The 20,633-nt window shown below is 41.7% G+C and overlaps 1 protein-coding gene and 1 long non-coding RNA gene across 4 annotated transcripts; one reads left to right on the forward strand and one right to left on the reverse strand.

Moving 5' to 3' along the window:
- The first annotated feature begins 5,870 nt into the window (after positions 1 to 5,870).
- LOC143485653 (eukaryotic translation initiation factor 4 gamma 3-like) lies at positions 5,871 to 18,697 on the forward strand. 3 transcript variants are annotated; one of them, XR_013122971.1, is made up of 6 exons: positions 5,871 to 6,390; positions 13,776 to 13,829; positions 15,390 to 15,474; positions 16,291 to 16,423; positions 16,810 to 16,901; positions 17,511 to 18,697. XR_013122971.1 is itself a non-coding variant. In XM_076985158.1 (4 exons), exons 1-4 carry the CDS (start codon positions 14,592 to 14,594, stop codon positions 17,529 to 17,531), a joined length of 303 nt encoding a protein of 100 aa, XP_076841273.1. In that variant the 5' UTR covers positions 14,584 to 14,591; the 3' UTR covers positions 17,532 to 18,697. The 3 variants fall into 3 exon arrangements, 2 of the variants coding, with proteins under 2 accessions (XP_076841273.1, XP_076841274.1); XM_076985158.1 differs by lacking the exons at positions 5,871 to 6,390; positions 13,776 to 13,829; positions 16,291 to 16,423 and adding an exon at positions 14,584 to 14,696; XM_076985159.1 differs by lacking the exons at positions 5,871 to 6,390; positions 13,776 to 13,829; positions 16,291 to 16,423 and adding an exon at positions 14,584 to 14,696 and having other exon boundaries at positions 17,514 to 18,697.
- LOC143485669 (uncharacterized) lies at positions 9,959 to 12,412 on the reverse strand. The gene is made up of 3 exons (XR_013122976.1): positions 12,288 to 12,412; positions 10,284 to 11,000; positions 9,959 to 10,112 (listed from the first exon to the last, which is right to left on the reverse strand). It is a non-coding gene; the product is annotated as an uncharacterized LOC143485669 (long non-coding RNA).
- Positions 18,698 to 20,633: the final 1,936 nt, after the last annotated feature.

Below are 20,633 nucleotides of genomic sequence, written 5' to 3' on the forward strand. Positions count from 1 at the left end.
AGCCATGTCGCTGTGTGCTGCCCTCTCTGGATTTCACGGGAGGTACTGTAGTTGTAGCTCCGCCTACTGTTCATTTACATGTATTTGCATTGGTGAAGTTGAAAACGAAAATGAAAAGTGGAAAAAGAAAATGAAAAGTGGAAAATGAAAAAGAAAATCACCAGCAGGTAGCGCCAATCCTCCTTTTTAATTTTCATTTTATATTTGTCACATATGACCCGTGCTCGAGTGAAAAATTTAATTGCAAATTAAGTGATTTCATTTTATTTTTAATTTTGTCATATTTTCACACATGTATGGAAAAAGAAATGGCAAAACGGTATTTTCATTTTCATTTTAGTGTTTTCATTTTAGTTTTATTATTGGCAGGAAATACCTCCCATATTTAGACTAGCTTGCTATCTTTTCTTTAGTCGTTTTAGTAATTAAAATTCTAAAAGAATAATTAATATGAATTTTTTTCTTTAGCCTTAGTTTACCAGTGTCGAAAAGCAGACGTTAAACATTAGTTCGCTAGCTAATTAGCGAACGCTTGAATAGCCTAATTTTAGCTATGAGCTAGCTAGCTATAAATGTCATTTCTTCATATCTGCTTCAGATACTTGAGGGTAACTAGCTGTATAGCTAGCCAGGTACATAACTGTGTTCACCGTATGATAGTTTTAGAATATAGTCACATACAAATAACCATCTGTATAATCTGCCGATCGTGTATTTTGTTGGAAAATCTGCCAATACCAATCTTTCTATCTCTAATTAAATATAGTGTCTCATTTCCAGGGTAAACAACTAAAATGTAATTTACCGGAGAAACTCAATACATTTGAATATCATCAAAAAGTGAATTTATTACCTTGTACAGTTAATACAAAAATGTTGGCACTCCATAACACAATAATGCTGGGCTTCCATAACACCTCAGCAGTTCCACAAGCTGCCACACTGATGTAGTAACTCATGTAAAAGGAGCCCCGACCAAGTATTGAGTGTATATACTGTAGCCTACATGCTTTTCAGTAGGCCAACATTTCTGTATTAAAATCCTTTTTTTATTGTTCTAATGTAATATGCCATCTAATATGTGTTATGCCAAACCGAATCGAAAATCGATTTTGAATTGAATTGTGGCCCCCAAAATCGGAATCGAATCGAATCGTGAGATAGTAAACGATTCCCACCCCTAATATATATATATATGACTAAATCTAACTTTTATTATAGAAGCACAGTACAGATTCACAGGTTTGTTGTGTTGCACAGAGGTAAGTCTCACTTTTGAAGTGTGATGCATTGAATGATACAGCAAACAGCATGGCTTCTTACTGGTCAAAGAGACGGAAGGTAAATAGGGAAGTAAGCAGGATAGAGAACGAGATCTTGCAAGAGTTTGAAAAAACAGTTGAGACAGGACCACATGGGGGCGAAAGCTTCCAAACTGAAGAGCACAGGTTTGTGAATTTGGCTAGTGCAAATACTGTTGAAGCATGTACACAGAGTTCAGCTTCAAATGAAGCCATATCTGCCTGTGCTAGTGATGTCATGGCCGAGTCTGATGGTGACTCTGAACAATGTGCCAAGTTGGTAGCAGTTTCTCTAGTGAATCAGCTGGTGGTTCAGATGAAGTTGAACCAAAGGACAATATGCTTTACATGAGCTTGAAACACTGGGCAGCAAAGTTTTCAATTTCACTGGTTGCTCTTACAGCACTCCTGTGTATTCTGTAAGTGTTTCACCCAAAACTTCCACGTGATGGAAGGACACTCCTTGGCACACAAGCAAAGGTACCCACTCGTAAAATGGGAAATGGACAGTACTACCACTTTGGTTTAGAACAAGGGTTGCTCTCTAGATTAAAGTGTCTAGTTTTTCCTGCAGATGTCGACAAACTGAAACTGCAGTTCAACATTTATGGCCTTCCTTTGTTTAAAAGTTCTAGGCTACAGTTTTGGCCAATTCTTGACTACACCAAAACCCCATTTGTTGGTATATACTGTGGAGCAGGGAAACCTGGAAGCATCTTTGAGTTCCTAAAGGAATTTACAAAGGATTTGACACATGTTCTTACTAATGGCATTGTGTATTGTGGTATATCTTTTCAGGTACTTCTTTCAGCTTCTGTGTGTGATGCTCCAGCTCGTGCTTTTGTCAAAAACGTGAAAGCTCATAATGGTTACTATGGATGTGATAAACATACACAGGCTTGTGTGTGGAAGAACAAGATGACATTTCCTGATATTGCAGTTAAACCTAGGAATGATGCTGATTTTGCAGCTATGGTTGATGAAGACCATCACCTAGAACAAAAACTTAGTCCTTTGACAAGTGTGGTAAAAATGGTTTCTCAGTTCCGTATAGATTACATGCATCTTTGCTGTCTTGGGGTAACAAGAAAACTCCTGCACTTCTGGCTGAGAGGCAAAAATTTGACCACAAGGATTCAATCTCAAGTAGTTGGCTTGATTTCTAGCAAACTTTTAGGGCTACGTCCTCACAGTAATAGTTAGAATTGTAGTATTCTGTTATTTTATTCAAATTCTTTTAAAAAAATACATATTTTACAAAGCCGTTCAAAATTTTTATTCATTGTGCAGGATCATTCCGGGGACAGTGGCCGTCAAATGGTAAGTTATTGAGTAGCAGTTATGTCTGTTGAGTGATATTCCAGTATATATGATCATAACGACATTCAAAGTTTGCAAAAATATAATTGACGGATTAAATTGTAATTTCTCAAAATGATAGATGTCATGTAGATGTCATGTCGCTGTTTGCAAATAATTAGTGACAAAGAGAAGTATTAGCAGTTGTTACATTGTGCTACACATTGGCAGTAAAACATTAAATGTTTGTGAAGTGTCGGTTATGTAACGCATGGTGAAGGAGGCAGGCACCACAACGTTCACGGTGAACATACAGACGTTTATTGACTTTTGACGTGTAAGCTCCCGGCGGAGCGCGAGCAGACACAACCACACTCACGCTGACACGAAACTTCAGACAAAGACGAGCACAAGACACTGCGCGAACACATTAAATAGGTGATTAACACAGACCCTCATCTGTGTTCTCTCCCCGCCTGTGCCGCACCCTCCCTGCTAGGTGCTGCACGACTGGCGGATGCGCGAGGTGCAGCGCGACTTGCAGACCGCTTGGGGGCAGCACGACTGGTGGACGCGCGAGGTGCAGTGCGGCTGATGGACGCGCGGGGTGCAGCACGGCTTGTAGACCTCTTGGAGGTAGCGCGACTGGCGGGTCTCGCGGCAGTCTTCCTCCCAGGTCCGCGGCTCCCTCCTCCGGGAGTGCCGTAGGGGCTTGCCGCACTGTAAGCCTGCCGGTGCTCTTTCCCTCTCTCCGGAGATCCCCCGCGGGAAGCCTCTTCATTACCAGGCCAGCCTCCCCTGGATCTGGTAGCGGGAGTGGCGTCTATGGCAGGCTCCTCCTCCTCGGCCACGCTCCAGTCCATGGACCGGGCGGGGGTCTCACACCGAGAGAACTCCATAGGCTCCTCCCCAAAGGAGTCCTCACTCTCCGACGCAGGGGGATTGTCCGGTCCGCTCCCTCCCCCCTTATACACAGTCGGGACCGAACTCACTGACGGAGGGGGGCTGTCCTCGCTCTCCTCACCGTAACGCGCGGTGGGGACAGGACCCTCTGACGGAGGGGGACCGACGTCACCGTCCTCCTCGCCCTGTTCGCCGTCTCCCGACGGGGCTGAGCACACCGACGGAGTGGGGCTGAGTGGGGTTAGGTAAATTGGCAGTCAACAAAAAATTCTCCCAGAGTGTGTGTCTGTGTCTCTATGTTCAATAAAAAGTAGTGTCTGTGTCTGAGTGTGTGTGTGTGTGCTTGTATGTCCAGTGGTGGATGGTGCTCTGCCACTAGGGTCTGTCCTCTCTCCCCTTCCTGCACCCCATTCAGTCCCCCAGGGGGCTGTGGATCCCGGTAGAGAGTACGCTGTGCGCAATTGGCTGTGCGCAATTGGCTTCTCGCCGGTGTGTGATTGGTTGTCTGTGACTTGTACCTGCGTTAAATTGTACAGCGCCTTGGGAATTTGGAAAGGCGCTATATAAATCGAACATTCATTCATTCATTCATTCATTCATGAATGTGCGTGTAGGTGTATATGTGTGAGGGTTTACGTGTGTTTCCTCTGGTTCCCCTGGACCTGCACTCCTTGGCTGTGGGGGGCGCTGTCCGGGGTTCTCACTCTCCCGCCTGTGGGGGCGGGCATGCGAGGGTCACTGGGAAGTGCTGCCGGGTCTTTCCCGGGTCTTTCTCTGGGGGAGGCCAGAGGTTGTCACAGCTTTCTATCCTTGCTGGTAAGTACATTCCGTACATTTATCCTATGTTGCACAACTAGGTTACACATAAACACACACTCACACATACATCACGTCATTTGTGCTAAATGTCTTTGGTACACTTTCTGCTTTACTTTGCTGTGGGCATTCGAGCTGGTTGGTTTTTTTTTTCTTTTTCTTTATATATAATTTATTATTTATGTATTTATTTTTTTTCCCCTGCCCTTCTGTCTTTTCCCTTTTTATTCTTTCTCTCCCCCTCTTTTCTTGGTCCACCTAACCCTAATAATTATCACTTTGCATATGGTTATAATTGCTATAATTGTCATTTGAACTGTAGATAAAAACAAAGTTGTCCTCCAAAGATGGGGGGGTGGAGGTGGGCCATTAATTAAAAAAAAAAAAAAAAGTCGCTTTCTTTACGATTCACTCCTGGTACCATGTATTGATATTGTATTTGTTCTTAATACAATAGATAGACACTTTAGTAAACTTGTCTTGTTTTATTACTAGCTTGCTCAACGTGCTTTCTTACCACTCTCTATACATGTTCTGCTCAACTAACGTTATCTCACTAGTGACCCCTAGTGTTACAATTAAATTACATCATTAACTGAATATCATTACAATAATCTCTTCTTTCTGTTCCAGAGTCGCACTTCACGACACCCGGAATGGACATTCCACTTCAAGAAACCCAGAATAGACATCCATATCTCCTTTTCCAGCCTGCTGTTTAGATCACAACATTTATCAGTGATGCAACGCTATCATGCTAATTTCCACTAGCAATGATATGGGATTTCCTATATAACATTAGCATCAATGCTAAAAGCTGAAAGGAACGGACTTCAGTATCAACGACCAGTTCCCCAAGGAGATCCTGGCGCGACGCAAGGTCCTGTTCCCCATCCGCAGGAGTTTCATTCAAGGAGGCTCCCGGGCAGTAATCTCAGTGGACAAACTCTACGTTAATGGTCAACTGTACCGCGACACAAGCGTCACACCATGGCTGTTCTAATCAGGTGATCTGTATCTACATCGACGCCTTTATCCCAACTCTCTGATATATCACTTTTTGCCTAGTACAATAAGAAATGTCTAAAATACAAAGTCCTTCATAGAACACACTATACAGGACAACGGTCTCCCCGGGTCGACCTCTCCCTGTCTCGAGTGAGGGGAGCTAATGTGGTTTTATTAGATTTATACTGATGTATAATCATGATATTATGGGCTATTATATGGCTAGTCTCTCACCATTATCAATGAACTTGAAAAGCAAAAAGATCAAGAGGACCAGAGATCAGGACAGGTCCCTCATATTCACATCCAGGCCTTTTTGAATTATGCATCATTCATACTACTTTAATGACTGCTGGTCTTCTAGTGTGATCTGGAAGTGAAGTGAAGAGGACATTAAACACGCATGTATGCGTCATGGTGAATGTTGTGTGTCGCATGTTTGTTGTCATGGTGAATGTCGCGTGTTGTCGTCATGGTGAATGTCGCGTGTCGTCGTCGTCATGGTGAATGTCTCGTGTCGTCGTCGTCATGGTGAATGTCGCGTGTCGTCGTCGTCGTCGTCATGGTGAATGTCTCGTGTCGTCGTCGTCATGGTGAATGTCGCGTGTCGTCGTCGTCGTCGTCATGGTGAATGTCGCGTGTCGTCGTCATGGTGAATGTCGCGTGTCGTCGTCGTCGTCATGGTGAATGTCGCGTGTCGTCGTCGTCATGGTGAATGTCGCGTGTTTGTTGTGTATTAAATGTTGTGTTCACACAGCTCTCTCAGCTTCCCCTCCCTCATCGTGACAACAGCACATTTTAAGTTATTATAAATGGACTCAAACAACTCCTGAGTGTTATGAGAGTTCAGTAGTGTCATTACCAGTGATGTCGATCTGTTCCTCCATCATGATCTCCCCCCATTTCACTCTGCACATGTAGGTGTTGGTGTTGCTGCTGTGTGCAGTGAGATGGAGTACTGTCTGGTCCTCCTCACTTCCATGTCCACAGCACTCAGGGAGGAGTGTCTTCTGCTACACCGACACTGCACCACGTCCCCATAATGAAAGCGTTTCCTCTTTAGGTAAAAATGTCCCCAGGGTTCACATAGAGAGTCTGCAGGATGTAACTCTTACAAAAATGTTTACATATTTGCACACATTTACACCTTTTTTATTTTAAGTTATATACCGTTACATTCAGTTCTCAACTTCTTTAGTTTATATTTTAAAAGTTCATTGCACTTTATTTTTTGTAAAGTAAAAAAAAAGTATTGAATTGCTTTCTTTATCACCCCTTTACAAAAAAACACAACATTAAATGCGAGTCTGGCACCTTGGGTCATGTTGGTCACGGCCTGTGGTGAGCGTGTCTTATTTTAATTTGTGAAGGGTGGCAACCCTAGTAGGCTATGTCATATTAAGTTTTATTGATTTATTTTTGAGAATTAGTTTTTAGTCATATTCTGGGCTCTGAGTTTACATTTACATGTTCACTGTTCCATGGTGTCGTTTAATGTCTTGTTTGTTTATTTAACAAAAACTTGCCATGTCCAATTTTAATTTGAGTGTGTGTGAGAAAATGTTTGTTTCCTTTCGTCCATCATTTGTATATGGACCCCTCTGATAAAGACTTGCTCACCCTTTGGCCATCCTTTGAAAACAAAGTCTTGCTCTGCCACTGCTTCTATTCCTCCTCTCTACAGTCTTGAGCTCTGTCTTCACACTCTTGTGTCCTCATCACTCTTCCTTAGTTGGAAGAGACGTTTTTAACAGTTTTAATTATGTCAGCCCTTTCCCCTGACATCTTTAGTCATTGAGGTTCTCTGTGCTGGTAGCACACTGGCTTGGTCACCTTGAGGATGATGCTTTGATCTCCTCAATAGGAGTTTTGGGGTTGAGGTTATGGGCGTCTCCTGTAATCATTCCCCACGGCCAGCTGGGATCAAATATCTACAGTTCTACTACCAGAGCATTTCTGGTTCCTCATTGGTTAAAGGGTCGACCTAGTGCTTAGTGGTTGATCTTGTGTTGCTATGACACCTCATCTGCTTCCATTGTGCGCATGCTCCCATCTGACTGAGTGCTTCAGTCATATATAGTGCGTGCATATAGTATAGCGCTTGCACAGCTGACAATGGACCCCTATTTGACTCTGTATGTATTTCCTGTGCTGGGTGACTGACGGTGTCCAGATATGCTGTGTGTCTGTAACTATCCTGTGTGATTCTGTAACTGTCCTGTGTGATTGTGTCACTGTCATGTGTGACTGTGTCACTGTCCTGTGTGACTTTGGCACTGTTCTGTGTGATTGCGTCTTCAGTAAATCAGTGATGTTTTATTCAGATGTGATCTTCCGTAGATAATCAGTGATGTGTATAAACAGACCTCCACTGAGTCTCTGAAGATCCTCCAGTCTAAACTGGACTGGTGTTGAAACTGGACTTTTCCTGAACTGGAGGAGAGAACAGTGGAAAATCCCTACTTTACTAACTTAGATAACTTCATTAACTTTATCAGGTACAGAGTAAAAAATAACCCCAGACTTATAAAGGAGGATTTGCAAGTATGAAGTCTTCTGAATTCATGGACTAGTCATTTGTTTTATATATTATACAATATATACACAATATAATATGTTTATATTAAGGTTTAGGTTAAGGTTTTAGGCAGGTGTGGGGAAATGCAAAGTAAGAATGGTTTAGAAAACAGAAGATGTGTTAATTGATGTGTTTAGAGATGTGTTTGTAGAAATGTTAATAGTTTGTTTTTCTCAATTAACACAATGAATGAAATAAAATCAACTAAATCGATTTTTATGTATGTACATATGTATGAAATAGCGCCACCCAGAGTATGACACAGGCCGGTGGTTCTTACAGTCTGTTTCTTGATTGATATCTGCAGTCAGTATTATTAAACAAATATTATATAGTAAGCAAAACAGCAAAGCATATTTTATTATTTAACAATGCCTGATCTGTGTAATTAAATACAGCAGAGTGTATTTACTATTTTATTTATGTGTATAAATTAAATAGTGTATAATTGGTTGTTGGAATTTGTCAGTTTGTAGATGGCTGAATGCAAGCAGGTTCAATATTGTTAGTGCATAGTACAAACCTATAATAAACTGACCCAAAGGTACTTTCACATATGAATACATTAACCCATCAAATGATTTTACAATGAACTAGAAAATATATTTAATGATGACATTCTATCTGTCCTCATTAACTCATCCCCTACTGATGATGGTATAACTCTCCTCATTAGCTCCTCCCCTACTGATGATGGTATACCTCTCCTCATTAGCTCCTCCCCTACTGATGATGGTATACCTCTCCTCATTAGCTCCTCCCCTACTGGTGATGGTTTCTCAGGTAGTGCAGCTCATCCAGGATGGCACGTCAATGCGAGCTGTGGCAAGAAGGTTTCCTGTGTCTGTCATCACAGCATGGAGCAGATACCAGGAGATAGGCCAGTACACCAGGAGACACGGAGGGGGCCGTAGGAGGGCAACAACCCAGCAGCAGGACCGCTAACTCCTCCTTTGTGCAAGGAGGAACAGGAAGAGCAATGCAAGAGCCCTGCAAAACGACCTACAGCAGGCCATTAATATCCATGTTTCTGCTCAAACAGAAACAGTCAGAAACAGACTCCATGAGGGTGGTATGAGGGCATGACGTCCACAAGTGGGGCTTGTGCTTACAGCCAGAAAACACCATGATTGGCAGATTCACCAGTGGCGCCCTGTGCTCTTCACGGATGAGAGCAGCTTCACACAGAGCATGTGACAGACGTGACAGAAGCTGAAGTGTGTCAGCAGTTCCTGCATGATAAAGGCATTTATGCTATGGGCTGGCCTGCCCGTTCCCCAGACCTGAATCCAATTGAGCACATCTGGGACATCATGTCTCATTCCATTTACCAACGGCATGTTGCACCACAGACTGTCCATTAGTTGACTTGACGCTTTAGTCCAGGTCTGGGAGGAGATTCCCCAGGAGCCTCATCAGGACCCCAGGCATTGTATGAAGGTCATACAGGCACGTGAAGGCCTCACAATATTTAAAATAAACTAAAACAGAATGAACATAAAAAGGTTTGGCCTACAAACCACTTCTAAACCAAATAACCAGTTGGTCAAGTCTTTAAATCACAGATAGCAAATGTGTCTAAAGTTGACGTAGGCTAAGTGTTTCAGATTGTAGATAATGGTGAAGAATATAAGGGAGCTTGAAACCCTGAGGCGTTTGATTCCTTAGATGAAGGTGAATACATAATTAAGATGAAGAACAGGAATAATTGAAAGTCTATTTTACTGGTTGTGGAGATCCAGTATTACATGGCATTTACATGTAAATGAACATCTGACTGTAGGAGTCACTTAATCACAATAATCCCTCCAGGGACCTTGGCCATTTTTTTTTCAGAAGAGCAGTGAACTCTATTGCCCCCCTGTGTCAGTATGTTACACTCTCTCCTGCTCATTCACATGTCAGTGTGATGGTCTCTACTCAGTATTTATGTAGTGGATATTACTGAATCAGTTGACAGGAGCCACCAACAGTCTCAACTGGAACTTGATTACTGAAACTAAATGTAATGTGTGTTGTACAGAACTGTGTGTGTGTGTGAGACAAGGAAATTGTTAGGATACATGCACACATTTAAAATGCTTTTATTTAAAGATAATTACGAAGAACTGATATATGCCAGTATCTGTAATGCTGGATGTCAGACGATATCAGGTTGATGAGCAGGTGCAGCACCTTCATTTCACCTGTGCAGGCTGTAGAGCACCCTGGTGTGGAAAAGAACACAGTGAATTAAGAAACACCCTAACAATCAGGATTGGGTTGCAGCAGGACACAACATGTATACCTATAACTGTACAAAGTGTTTAGTAAAAAAAAAATAAAAATCACAAAGCAGTCAGTGAGTGTATTTGATATAGTAATGTTGTGACTCTTACCTTGACCCTCTGAACTTCCCTTCCTTGGGGTCTGGGACACCAGGACCTGCGCACCTTGAAGTCCAGAGACCACTATAGGAACAGGGCTTGGCACATCCAGATGGATGAGCTTTGTGCTCCATGTTCCTTTGTCTCCAGGCTGCTTGGAGACAGTCTGTCCAGCCTGGCACTTGACCTGCCTCTGGAGTTTACCGCCAGGGTCGGTGGTCCAGGGGCACAGGGTCCTTGTTGAGCTGCAGCACCCGGGAGGGACGAGGTGGAGCTGAGCTCACAGCTCTACGCTCTGCCTTATGCAGAGCTGCCCTCCTGATGAGCAGTGGAGGGAGGCAGGTTGGTTGTCTGGGCTTGTCCTCCATCATTACTGGGACGCCCCTCATGTTCTGGGTCCCACCAGACTTGGAGGATTTTACAATCTTTGAGGGCAGCTTGTTGTGAACGACAAATTGCCCAGAAATGTCTGGAGTCTTATTGTTCCTGCTGACCAGGGGAGGGAACATAGTCTGCTGCTTGTCTTGGACGAAAGGAAGATGCCTTGTTCTGCCACCCTGATTTCCAGGAGTGTTCACCAGTGGTGGCAATCTTAAGGCCTTGCCAAACATGATTAAGTTCTGGGAGACCGGGCGTTCCTTCCTCTTCCTCTGTGGCACTGCAGCAATTACAGGGAAGTGGTGGCTGCTTTTTTCTTTACTCATATTCATCATTATGACTGATTTTCTACTGGGAAAAATAACACAAAATACCTTACATTTTAGTTTACTAATACACACTAAATTATATCTCTAAATTTGACCTAATGAATGTAACATTCCCTTAATCTGAACACATAAATTCAGAGTTTTAAACAGTACAAGAAGTACAGATCAATAACTAGATTAGCATTTCCTAATCATACTTTAGCTCATCATCATCATCATCAAATGCTCCTTAAATGTAGCTCGCTAGCTAGGTATTTAGACAGAAACCAAAGCTTAAAAACCCTGATTTAAAAATCCCATTTAACACAAATTAATTTCTAAATAGCTAGCTTGGGGAATTATAAACGCTCTTTAAATGTAGCTAGCCAACTACACATAAAGACCTTAAATCCCGTTCAACGTAATGAGAAACTGTATAACACAACTGTTGGTTATGGCTAAAAACGTGCAGAGTCCCTGCAAAAAATAATTCGACCAGAAACACTTCCGTTGTGTTGTGGCAGGTTTTGCAGCGTTACTGAATTTGCAGCGCGTTTCCGAAATGTAGCGCACGTGTTGTCATTTTAAAGCATTTGCAGCGCGTTTTCCGCTTGCATCGCGATGGGCTTTCAGAGCCACCGTACTATCGACTCAAAAACCACATAGCACAAATCACAGCATCGAGACCTTCGAAACGCAGGTTGAACGGAGTCTGTACGTTAAGCGCTTTGTGCTGTATTAAACGCACAAATGTGTGGAAGAAGTGTGATAACAATATAGGGCTTTTCCAGCCATATAATAATATATATTGATCAGTATTCCACTAAATGCATAGTACATATCTTATTTAAGAAAATAATATTAGACCTCCCCCAGTGTCACTTAAAGGGCTAAGAAGCCTTGAGTGGCCAAGTGCCTGTCCGTTAGGGAATTCAGTAGTAGTCGCTACACACGCCCCCCCAGAATTCACAAAAACGTCCAACCGGCGAGGGGGACGAATCCACCGCTCAGATCGGCTCACACCGCCTGCAGGCGGGCCAGTTGAACTGGCCGGTTGCCCAGCAGGGTGGGTAGGACCAACGACCGGGGGCCGCCCACAGCTCGGCAGTCGTGCCGCCACCACACATAGGTACATATTTTAAACAATTTATTAATACATTAACGGATATCCAGTTTCACTTCTCCTAAGGCGGTTACATACTGTACAGGAGCATACATACTCTACTCTGTGTATACTCTCCAAGCTTCTTATAATGGAAATATTTTACACAATCTTATCATATAGCCTAGCAGTGTCCCACTGGTTTACCTTAAGAATTTTTAGACCTACCTTTGATATTGGAGAATGAAGACCTTGATAATAATGTAGAAATGACAATAGTAATCTGTCACTCGCTGTGTCCAGTTCGCGTCCTGACCGTAATGGTTGTATCGATGGCGACAGCTGGGCCTTTTATAGAGCCGTTTCGATGACGTCATACACGTATAATGACGTAACTCTCTCTCGATCTTTCTCGATCTTTCTCTTTCTCAATCTTTCTCTCTCTCACACACTCGCACACACAGTATTTGTATTCCTTTTTTATTTTTGCAATTATTGAGCTCCAAAGACAAAATTATTTTATTTATTGAACATTCGAAACAGCTGCTTAAACCTTCTACACTTCACAAAACATCTGCTTTGTGCACTGCAAGACATTTTAACAAAACATGGCAAACTGACAGAACACCGTTCACTTTTGGATTTTTTAACATGAGCCACTGTGTGTTTTTAATCGGTTATAGGGCTAGCTTTATTACTGGTAAAACTATTGAAATTGTATTGATTTAATACATTGTGGCACTAAATGTGGAATAGAATGAACATATAACAAATGATTGGCTGTAAACACGTTTCATTTTTAATTTGATATGAGAAAATCTTCCACGTCTGCGATGTGTGTATTTCAAGGCTTTTTACGCGTTTCCTGGGGGTGAAGAAGCCTGAAATAATATACAAAGAAACACAATCATTAACACTGAATTTTGTGACCCCTTCCGATAAAACATGTATAGATCTATTTTCTATCTGTAGTTTAATTAAAATTATATGCGCTGACTTCAGATGCAGATATACAGTTCTATCCAATTATTAGCTCCAGATGCTGATCGGTTTATGATTAACAAGAGTGCTTAACTGTTTAAATATTCACCTCATACATTATTCGTATATCGTAAAACTTACTAAGATAAGACAAACTCACTAAGATATGATGTTTACTAGCTAACCATATTTAACCAAATGCAAGCGATCACCTTGAATTTATAAGAAAATTAAGTGAAATCATTGACAAAGATTTGAAGTTGATGCATATAAATTTTGTGATAAATGAACTGCAAGAAGACTAAACCTGTACGATGCAACCAAAAAGCGTTTTCGGAAAGTGACATCGCGTAGCTACACTATTTAGGAAACGCTGCACATTCAGAAACGAAATCCAGTCACAACTCAACGGAAGCGTTTCTGGACGAATTATTAAGCAGCGATCGCTTGGTCGATAAAGTTAAACTCTATTGCTCATTGGCAAACTACAAAACGCTTTTGGATGGACACAAAAGCGCCGTAAAACGGCGTTTTCAGAGCGGTTTTCAGCGCGGTCATCAGTTGTATGAAGGTCCGAGTGACCAATCCTATTAGTACTACGTTAGTCCGCATTGTTTCATTGCTCAGTCAACTTAGAAGAAACACATTTTGCAGTAAATGTGTACATTATATATAGTTACATATAGATCTCCTGCATTAGGAGCGGTAGGATTTTATCTCTATATCTTCTGTTAGCAGGTAGTTGGCTGGGCAGAAAACATTCATCTGAGCAGGTGGGACAACGCACAGGTGAGGACAGCGGAGCTTGCATCAATTCTTTTGGCATTTACTTCATCAGAGCATTGAAGTGTTAAGATAGTTTACTTTTAAGTTCTGTGTTTTGTATATTATATGATCAGCTAAGCTAGAAAATGTATTAAATGATAACACCGTAGAGGAGATTTGAGAGTGTTTACTACGCCTGGACAGCCTGGAACTCTGGATCCTAGCTAACAAAATAATTAAGTATAGATTAAGTATACTTAACCTACTGTAGCAAGCTACTTCCACATTTTACAATCCCAGCGCTGTTGTGTTATTGTACATATTATACGTTTTAGCTGATTAGACTTTGTGGAAGGTGGTTTTACTGGGGTGACACGTCAACCAGACTGGGATTCAAGGCCCGTGGAAACGGGCTAGCACGCTAGCTAGCTTAGCTATCTGCAAAGTCAATCTTGTAACCGCTGTTATTTATTTGTGTTCTTCACGACACACTAGTTAACCGTTTTATGTTATTAATTTTAAACACGGCAGATATGTTCTATCATAGCGGAGCATGGGGCGGAGTATGGAGCGCTGAATGGACCGTCTGTCTGAATGTCTAATTGTTACTTATGTATGAAAGTGTCTGGCACTGTCGGTATGCCCACAAACCGTTGTGTCTTTCTGTGAATAGTACCATCTGAAGGCAAAAGTGTTTTTGTGTGTCAAAGCTGGTGCATGTGCGCTAATGTTCAGTTCTCATCATGTGTTGTATCTGGAGCATAATACCCCGCCCAGCCCCAGTTCATGTACTACCCCGCCCAGCCCCTGGTCATGATCCTTGTCCCCCTGCAACAGCAGGCTCTGCCCCCACAGCAACCAGCCACCCCCACCAAATGGGGACGCAAACAGGTAATTTATTATAAACAGGTAATTCAATTGCCACCGTCTTCAGTCTCTATGGCGACAGACAAGGTGCCAATGTGAGTCTTGTCATAAACTTCTCTGGTGATGCTCAGCAAGTGTTGGACGTTATGATTCTGCAGAACCTGTGGACTTCAATAAGATGGTGCTGACATGTAGTCTTGTGAATCATAATGTTATATGGTGGAGTTTTCTGTAGCTCCAATGATGGTCTTTGTCAATTTGTTATACCATGACTATTGCACTGAAGACTTAATGTCTACAGGGCTGACACTGCAGTGAAGTGACTTCAGTAATTAGGATGCCTCTAAACCTCTGATATTACAATCAGGTGTTATACTGCTGCTGTATTAACAGTGCTTCTTTTATTGAGGTGGTCTTGTATGTTGAGTTTGATTTGTAGGTGGGTGAGGGTTATTATTGGGGGATCATTATTGACAATATCCAGTAACTGACACTTCAAAGAGTAATGCAACACCTGGTTGGGTTTGTTGCATGAACTTTGACTCTCACTTGAACCTGTTTCCCCTCGCTGCACTGTTACACATGCGTACATATACATATATAATCTTTAAAAATATTACTGATCATTAATGAAGGGCTAAAGCAAAAGAGCAAGAAAGAATAGTACAACCCTCTCTCTCTCTCTCTCTCTCTCTCTCTCTCCCTCCCCACCTTTAGATAAGGATTCAAGACCCTAATCAGGGTGGGAGAGACATCACAGAGGAGATGATTTCTGGAGGACACAGCCTCTGCACCCCCACAGGTAACACTAAAGCATACTGGCTTCCTGGCTGAAGCAGACACCTCATTCTGAACTGGGCTGTACCACAAATATTTTCTCCTTCCAGGTGTGTTGTGGACTTGTTTTGACAATTTTGCTAAAATTCTTATAAAACAACATTATGGTAACAGTTTTATACAGTTATAGAAAAGATATCCTACTTTACACAGACAACTATGAATTCATCACATTGTAATGCATTAGGTACATCTCCACTCCGCCTGATCTTTTTTTAGTCCTTAAACTATTAAACTGTCAACAACAGCATGTTAGAAGTCCAGCGAACAAGTTATTCAACTACGTTGGGGAAGGAACAGTGGTATTGCTGATATATGCTCAAAGCACGTTTTAAAGCAGCAACATGAATATTCATGAGCCATCCCATTAGTCAAAGTCAAAGTCAAATTTATTAATATAGCGCTTTTCACAACACATGTTGTCACAAAGCAGCTTTACAATCGTATGGGTCCAGATCCCTAATGAGCAAGCCAAAGGCGACAGTGGCAAGGAAAAACTCCCTATGATGGTGGGGTTGCAGTATATTTCTTATTGGTACATGGAAGTCAGTTTGAGTTAGGGATCTATTAAAACTATTACCACACTGAAAAGACTATGCAAACAAAAAAAATCTGATTTTCAGTGAGAGATAATTCAGTACTTAAGGCTGTAGTGTCAGTGTAGTCCCAGAAGGGTAGAACCAAGACCATATTAGATGGTGCCCAGAGTTTCACTTGATTGTGCTGTGTAACTGTCGAGGGTTTTAGGGAGGTTCACCTTTGCCTATGGACACCTGTGTAGGCATTGGCTTTTTTCCATGGTTGACTGACCCCCTCCAGACTTCTGATCAACACCCCACAGCCAGAAGCCACAAGCTCCAAAATCCGACCACAGGACCCCACTCCAGCCATGCCCACAGAGCAGTACAAAGAGGGTAGGAGGAAAAAAGAGAGAGTTTGCTACACTTGGTCATAGGAGGAAAAATATGTTTTACAAAGCAAGAATGTTTGAGACTTCCCTCTTGCCACATGACACGTGATTAGCTAATGCTAGTTAATGCTAGCTAATGGTAGCTGAAGATATCGGTGATCTTATGTCCTTGTATCAGTGCCACAAAAATGTACTTCATCCCAACATGCTAAAGTTGCAAATACCTGTAATTAAATAAATTAAATGTTAATCACGTTATTAAGTTAGAAAACGTTGGCTTTTGTCTTACAAATTTTACAAAGCTAATAGGTTGGTGTTAAGCTTGGTTGGTTGTTGGTATGTTTGTGTACTGTGTTACTGATCTGGTCCTCCCTGATCCCCTGAACCCAGAAGAGAAGAAGAAATATGTCCGAGAGTTTCTGCTGGGGCTCCAGTTCATCAGTGCCAGCATGAATAAACCATGCACTGTGGTCCTGGATAAGGTACACACAAACACACACACACACACACACACTATGTCCAAAAGTATATGGACACCTGTAATGATTGAGTTCAGGTGTTTCAGACTCACTGTCATAGATCCAGTAAAATATCAGCCCTGCTGGATCTATCCTGGTCTATTTTTAGTGGTGTCATTGTGAATTGGAAGTATCTGAGAACAACAACAAACTACAGACAACAATGTATATGTATAACATTAGTGTATAATATGAATGAAGGTAAAGCAGGAACATGTGTGGATGCTGTACCACACCTCAGCAGGGTTTCCCCTCATTCCCTTTCTTGTGTTCTCATTGGTTGTAGCTCAGCACTACACTCACTGTCTGAGCAGAAGATCAGGGCCAACATTGTGTTGTGGTGAAAACCCCACTATTAGTTCTGCAGGGCACTAGGGTTTTGTATGGCCCAGGCCCATCCATTTCTACTTAAAACCATGACTGAGTAGCACCTTTAGGTCTAAATGTGATGATGAGCCCAATCAGAACTTAACTGTAATACCTGAGACGCACAGTACACACAGCCCTCGTTATTACACAATAAGTCACTGCTCAGTGTCTGACCTGACTTCCTGTTTGTTGTCTCCGCCCAAGAAGAGGAGGGTCAGAGGCTGAAGGACGAGGCCAAGGACAAGGCTCGCCACCGTTCCCTTGGCAACATCATATTCATTTGGTGAGCTGTTCAAGCTGAAGATGCTGTCAGAGTCCACCATGCATGGTTGTGTAGCCCCCCACACCCCTGCCGCATAAGGCCCCATACTGCCCTGAAAGTCACATTGTGGTCATGTTCTGCGATAAGTACTGATGTTTTGAGACTTCATATGCATAGAGATAAAATGCTTGGGTTGTGAAATAAATATGTTGCAATTGTTTTAAAGTCAAGTAAATAAACAGGGGTGGGTTTCCTGAAACGTTTGTAACTCTAAGTACTTTGTAACCTCGTACTTACGAATATTCTTAAATTTACGAGTGTTTCCCGAAACTCTTCGTAACTTACGTCATTCTTAGTCGTTCGTAACTTAAGAATCTCCGGACCCATTCGTAACTCACTAAGTACTTCTGAACTCGAAGCTCACGTGCAGTTCTACCTCAAAAAGGATAGAGGCGCTAATTTCACTCGCGCTGGTTTTAATCACGGCATTACAACATTTGCGTTTATGTGTATAATTAGCCTAGTAACCTATTTTCTTTTGAAGTAATTACATCGCATATACCACATTGTGTCAGCAAAAATCAAATGTACTACTTTGAATTATTTAGCATTAGTTGATATGTTCCCAATATTTAATTAAATCTCTCCATTCATCATCATGCAGTTACTAGCGTTTTAGACTTTCACAATTCATGTATTCTTTGCTAAGAAATGGATACAAGTTGGCATATTAAGCTTGTTTTAACTTGACCAATAAAATGGATCGATTAATCGGCAGCACATATAAGTATCTTGGATTAAGGCTAGCAATTGTGCTTGTGTGATGAACATGGCAGCTCTTCAGAGTATTGGCTTTGAATAGAAGATATAATTTAAGAAGACGACGTAATCCACGAAGCCACGTATTCAGTTCGCCTGAATGCAGAATTTTGCCCTTAGCGCCACGATGCAGTTACTGACAGCCCTCAGCATATTAGTGTGCTCTCTGCAAAAGACAATCAGGATGTTTCACAGAATTTGAACACCTGTGCAAGTTCAAAGAATATGTTTTAAGTTGAAAACAAGTCGTCAGCATGTGCGAGATGTGCAAAACAGAAAAAAAGGTCAGATCAAGTGCACTAGAGGCAGAGTGTCTGACGTAATCTATTTTGAGAATTAGGCAGACAAGTTTTCAGACATAGGGAGATCCCCCCCCCCCCCCCCCCAAGTCCCTCTTGCTCAACCTGATCATGATCGATCTTCCTGGAGTTTGGAGGAATCTCCAAGTGTATATTGCAGTCAAAATTCAATGGATGCTGCAGTGCTACTTCTCTGTAATACTACGTAACCTTCAGACTACACAAAGCTATTTTATGATGTATTTAAAATGTATGTTTTCATCTACAAAGTCTGTTATATCGTGTTCATTTACATACATTTCAGATGTATAAATCTAAATATTGGAATATTTAGGTAAAAAATTCCAAAAATATTGTCTCTAAGGAACAACAAGCCAGTGATGTTTCATTTATATACTTACTTACTGAAACCGTTATGAACATGGCATGTAATATAATCCATTTTATCATGTATTATGTTGAAATGTATTTAATCTAGGGGTGGGACGCGATTAAAAAAATTAATCGAATTAATCGGAAGCTTTGTAATTAATAAATCGAAATTAATCACATTTTAATCGCATTTCAGTATTTAACATGAGAAATATAAATTTAAGTTTGAATGATGAATGAATCAATGAACATAATCATAAACTTCAACATCTTGTTTATTTTTCCACCAGTCTACTACGAAGACCAATATATGTGTAGTGTGCAGAAAACAGTTCAGAACATTGGAAATTCTGACCAAAAATGTTGTTTAATTTAGGGAGTTTTGCTTAGGATATTGGAAGAATTGAAGTAAATCAGAAGATGTTTTTTAATACCATTTTAGATGGTAGACTTTCTTTAATTTCCCAGGCCTCTGCCATAGGCATCTTCATAGTGCCTAGAAGTGGTCTTCTGCATGCTCAAAGCAAATGACTGCATCAGTTGACGCAATTTGCAGCGCTTCTTGTAAGCATTTATCTTCGACCACAGAGAGCGGACAACACAAATAATGTGACGCACCATGTATAAAAGCGTGCGGAGTCGCGCGCTACGGCCATTCGCGAAAGTTTAATCCAGTCTTAATGGTCCAATGAAGGTCATTTAAAAACCAGGACGTTTCCTCACAGGATGTGAATTATGGACGTTTGGTCACCCTATCGTACTAGGAATACATTTAGCAGCTAAGTTATCATTACTGACCTGCGCGTTAAGCTGGGCGTACACTGTGCGATTTTTGGCCCATTTTTAGCCGATTTTTCACTCGTTTCGGCTCAATTGCGTGTCGTGCATCGTATAGTTTACACAGGTAAACGAGGAACGATTCACACCTCACGACCAACTCCCGATCAGAAATCGCAGCGTCGCAAGAACATCAAACATGTTTGAAATTCAAATCGCTCCTCGTGAGAGTATCGCACTGTTGAAGCAGCTCCACGAGCCGACTCTCCCTGCGATTTAGTCGTACAGTTTGAGCTGGAGCTGAGTACACGATTTAAAATATCGCACAGTGTACGCCCAGCATTAGCCGCAACATGTTTTGCGTTGAGGTGGTAACGAAGGGTGGAAGTGCTCCTGTGATAAGCGAACTCCTTCCTACATAAAGTGTAAATAACACTTTTTGTTTGTACTTCCATCTGAAAGTTTCTTATATTTAAATTTCCCATCCACCAGCGTAGCCTCTTCAGCCATCATGATCATCTTATTGTGTGTCCATAATCTGTATGCCCGGAACTCGCGCACTGAGAAACATTCCACGGTGCAAAAGTGTCTCCGTTAAATGCGTTAAAATGCGTTAATTTTTTTAGTGCGTTAATTTTCCTGTAATTAATTAATCGAAATTAACGCGTTAAAGTCCCACCACTAATTTAATCATGTTATCCAACTGTCCTATTTTTTAATGCCTTCCTGGCAAAGCTGGCAGATTTGTGGCCAATTGCCTCAGTAGAACACGTGTGTGTGTGTGTGTGTGTGTGTGTG

The sequence above is a fragment of the Brachyhypopomus gauderio genome, unplaced genomic scaffold (assembly GCF_052324685.1).
Source record: "Brachyhypopomus gauderio isolate BG-103 unplaced genomic scaffold, BGAUD_0.2 sc37, whole genome shotgun sequence".
NCBI classification, from domain to species: Eukaryota; Metazoa; Chordata; class Actinopteri; order Gymnotiformes; family Hypopomidae; genus Brachyhypopomus; species Brachyhypopomus gauderio.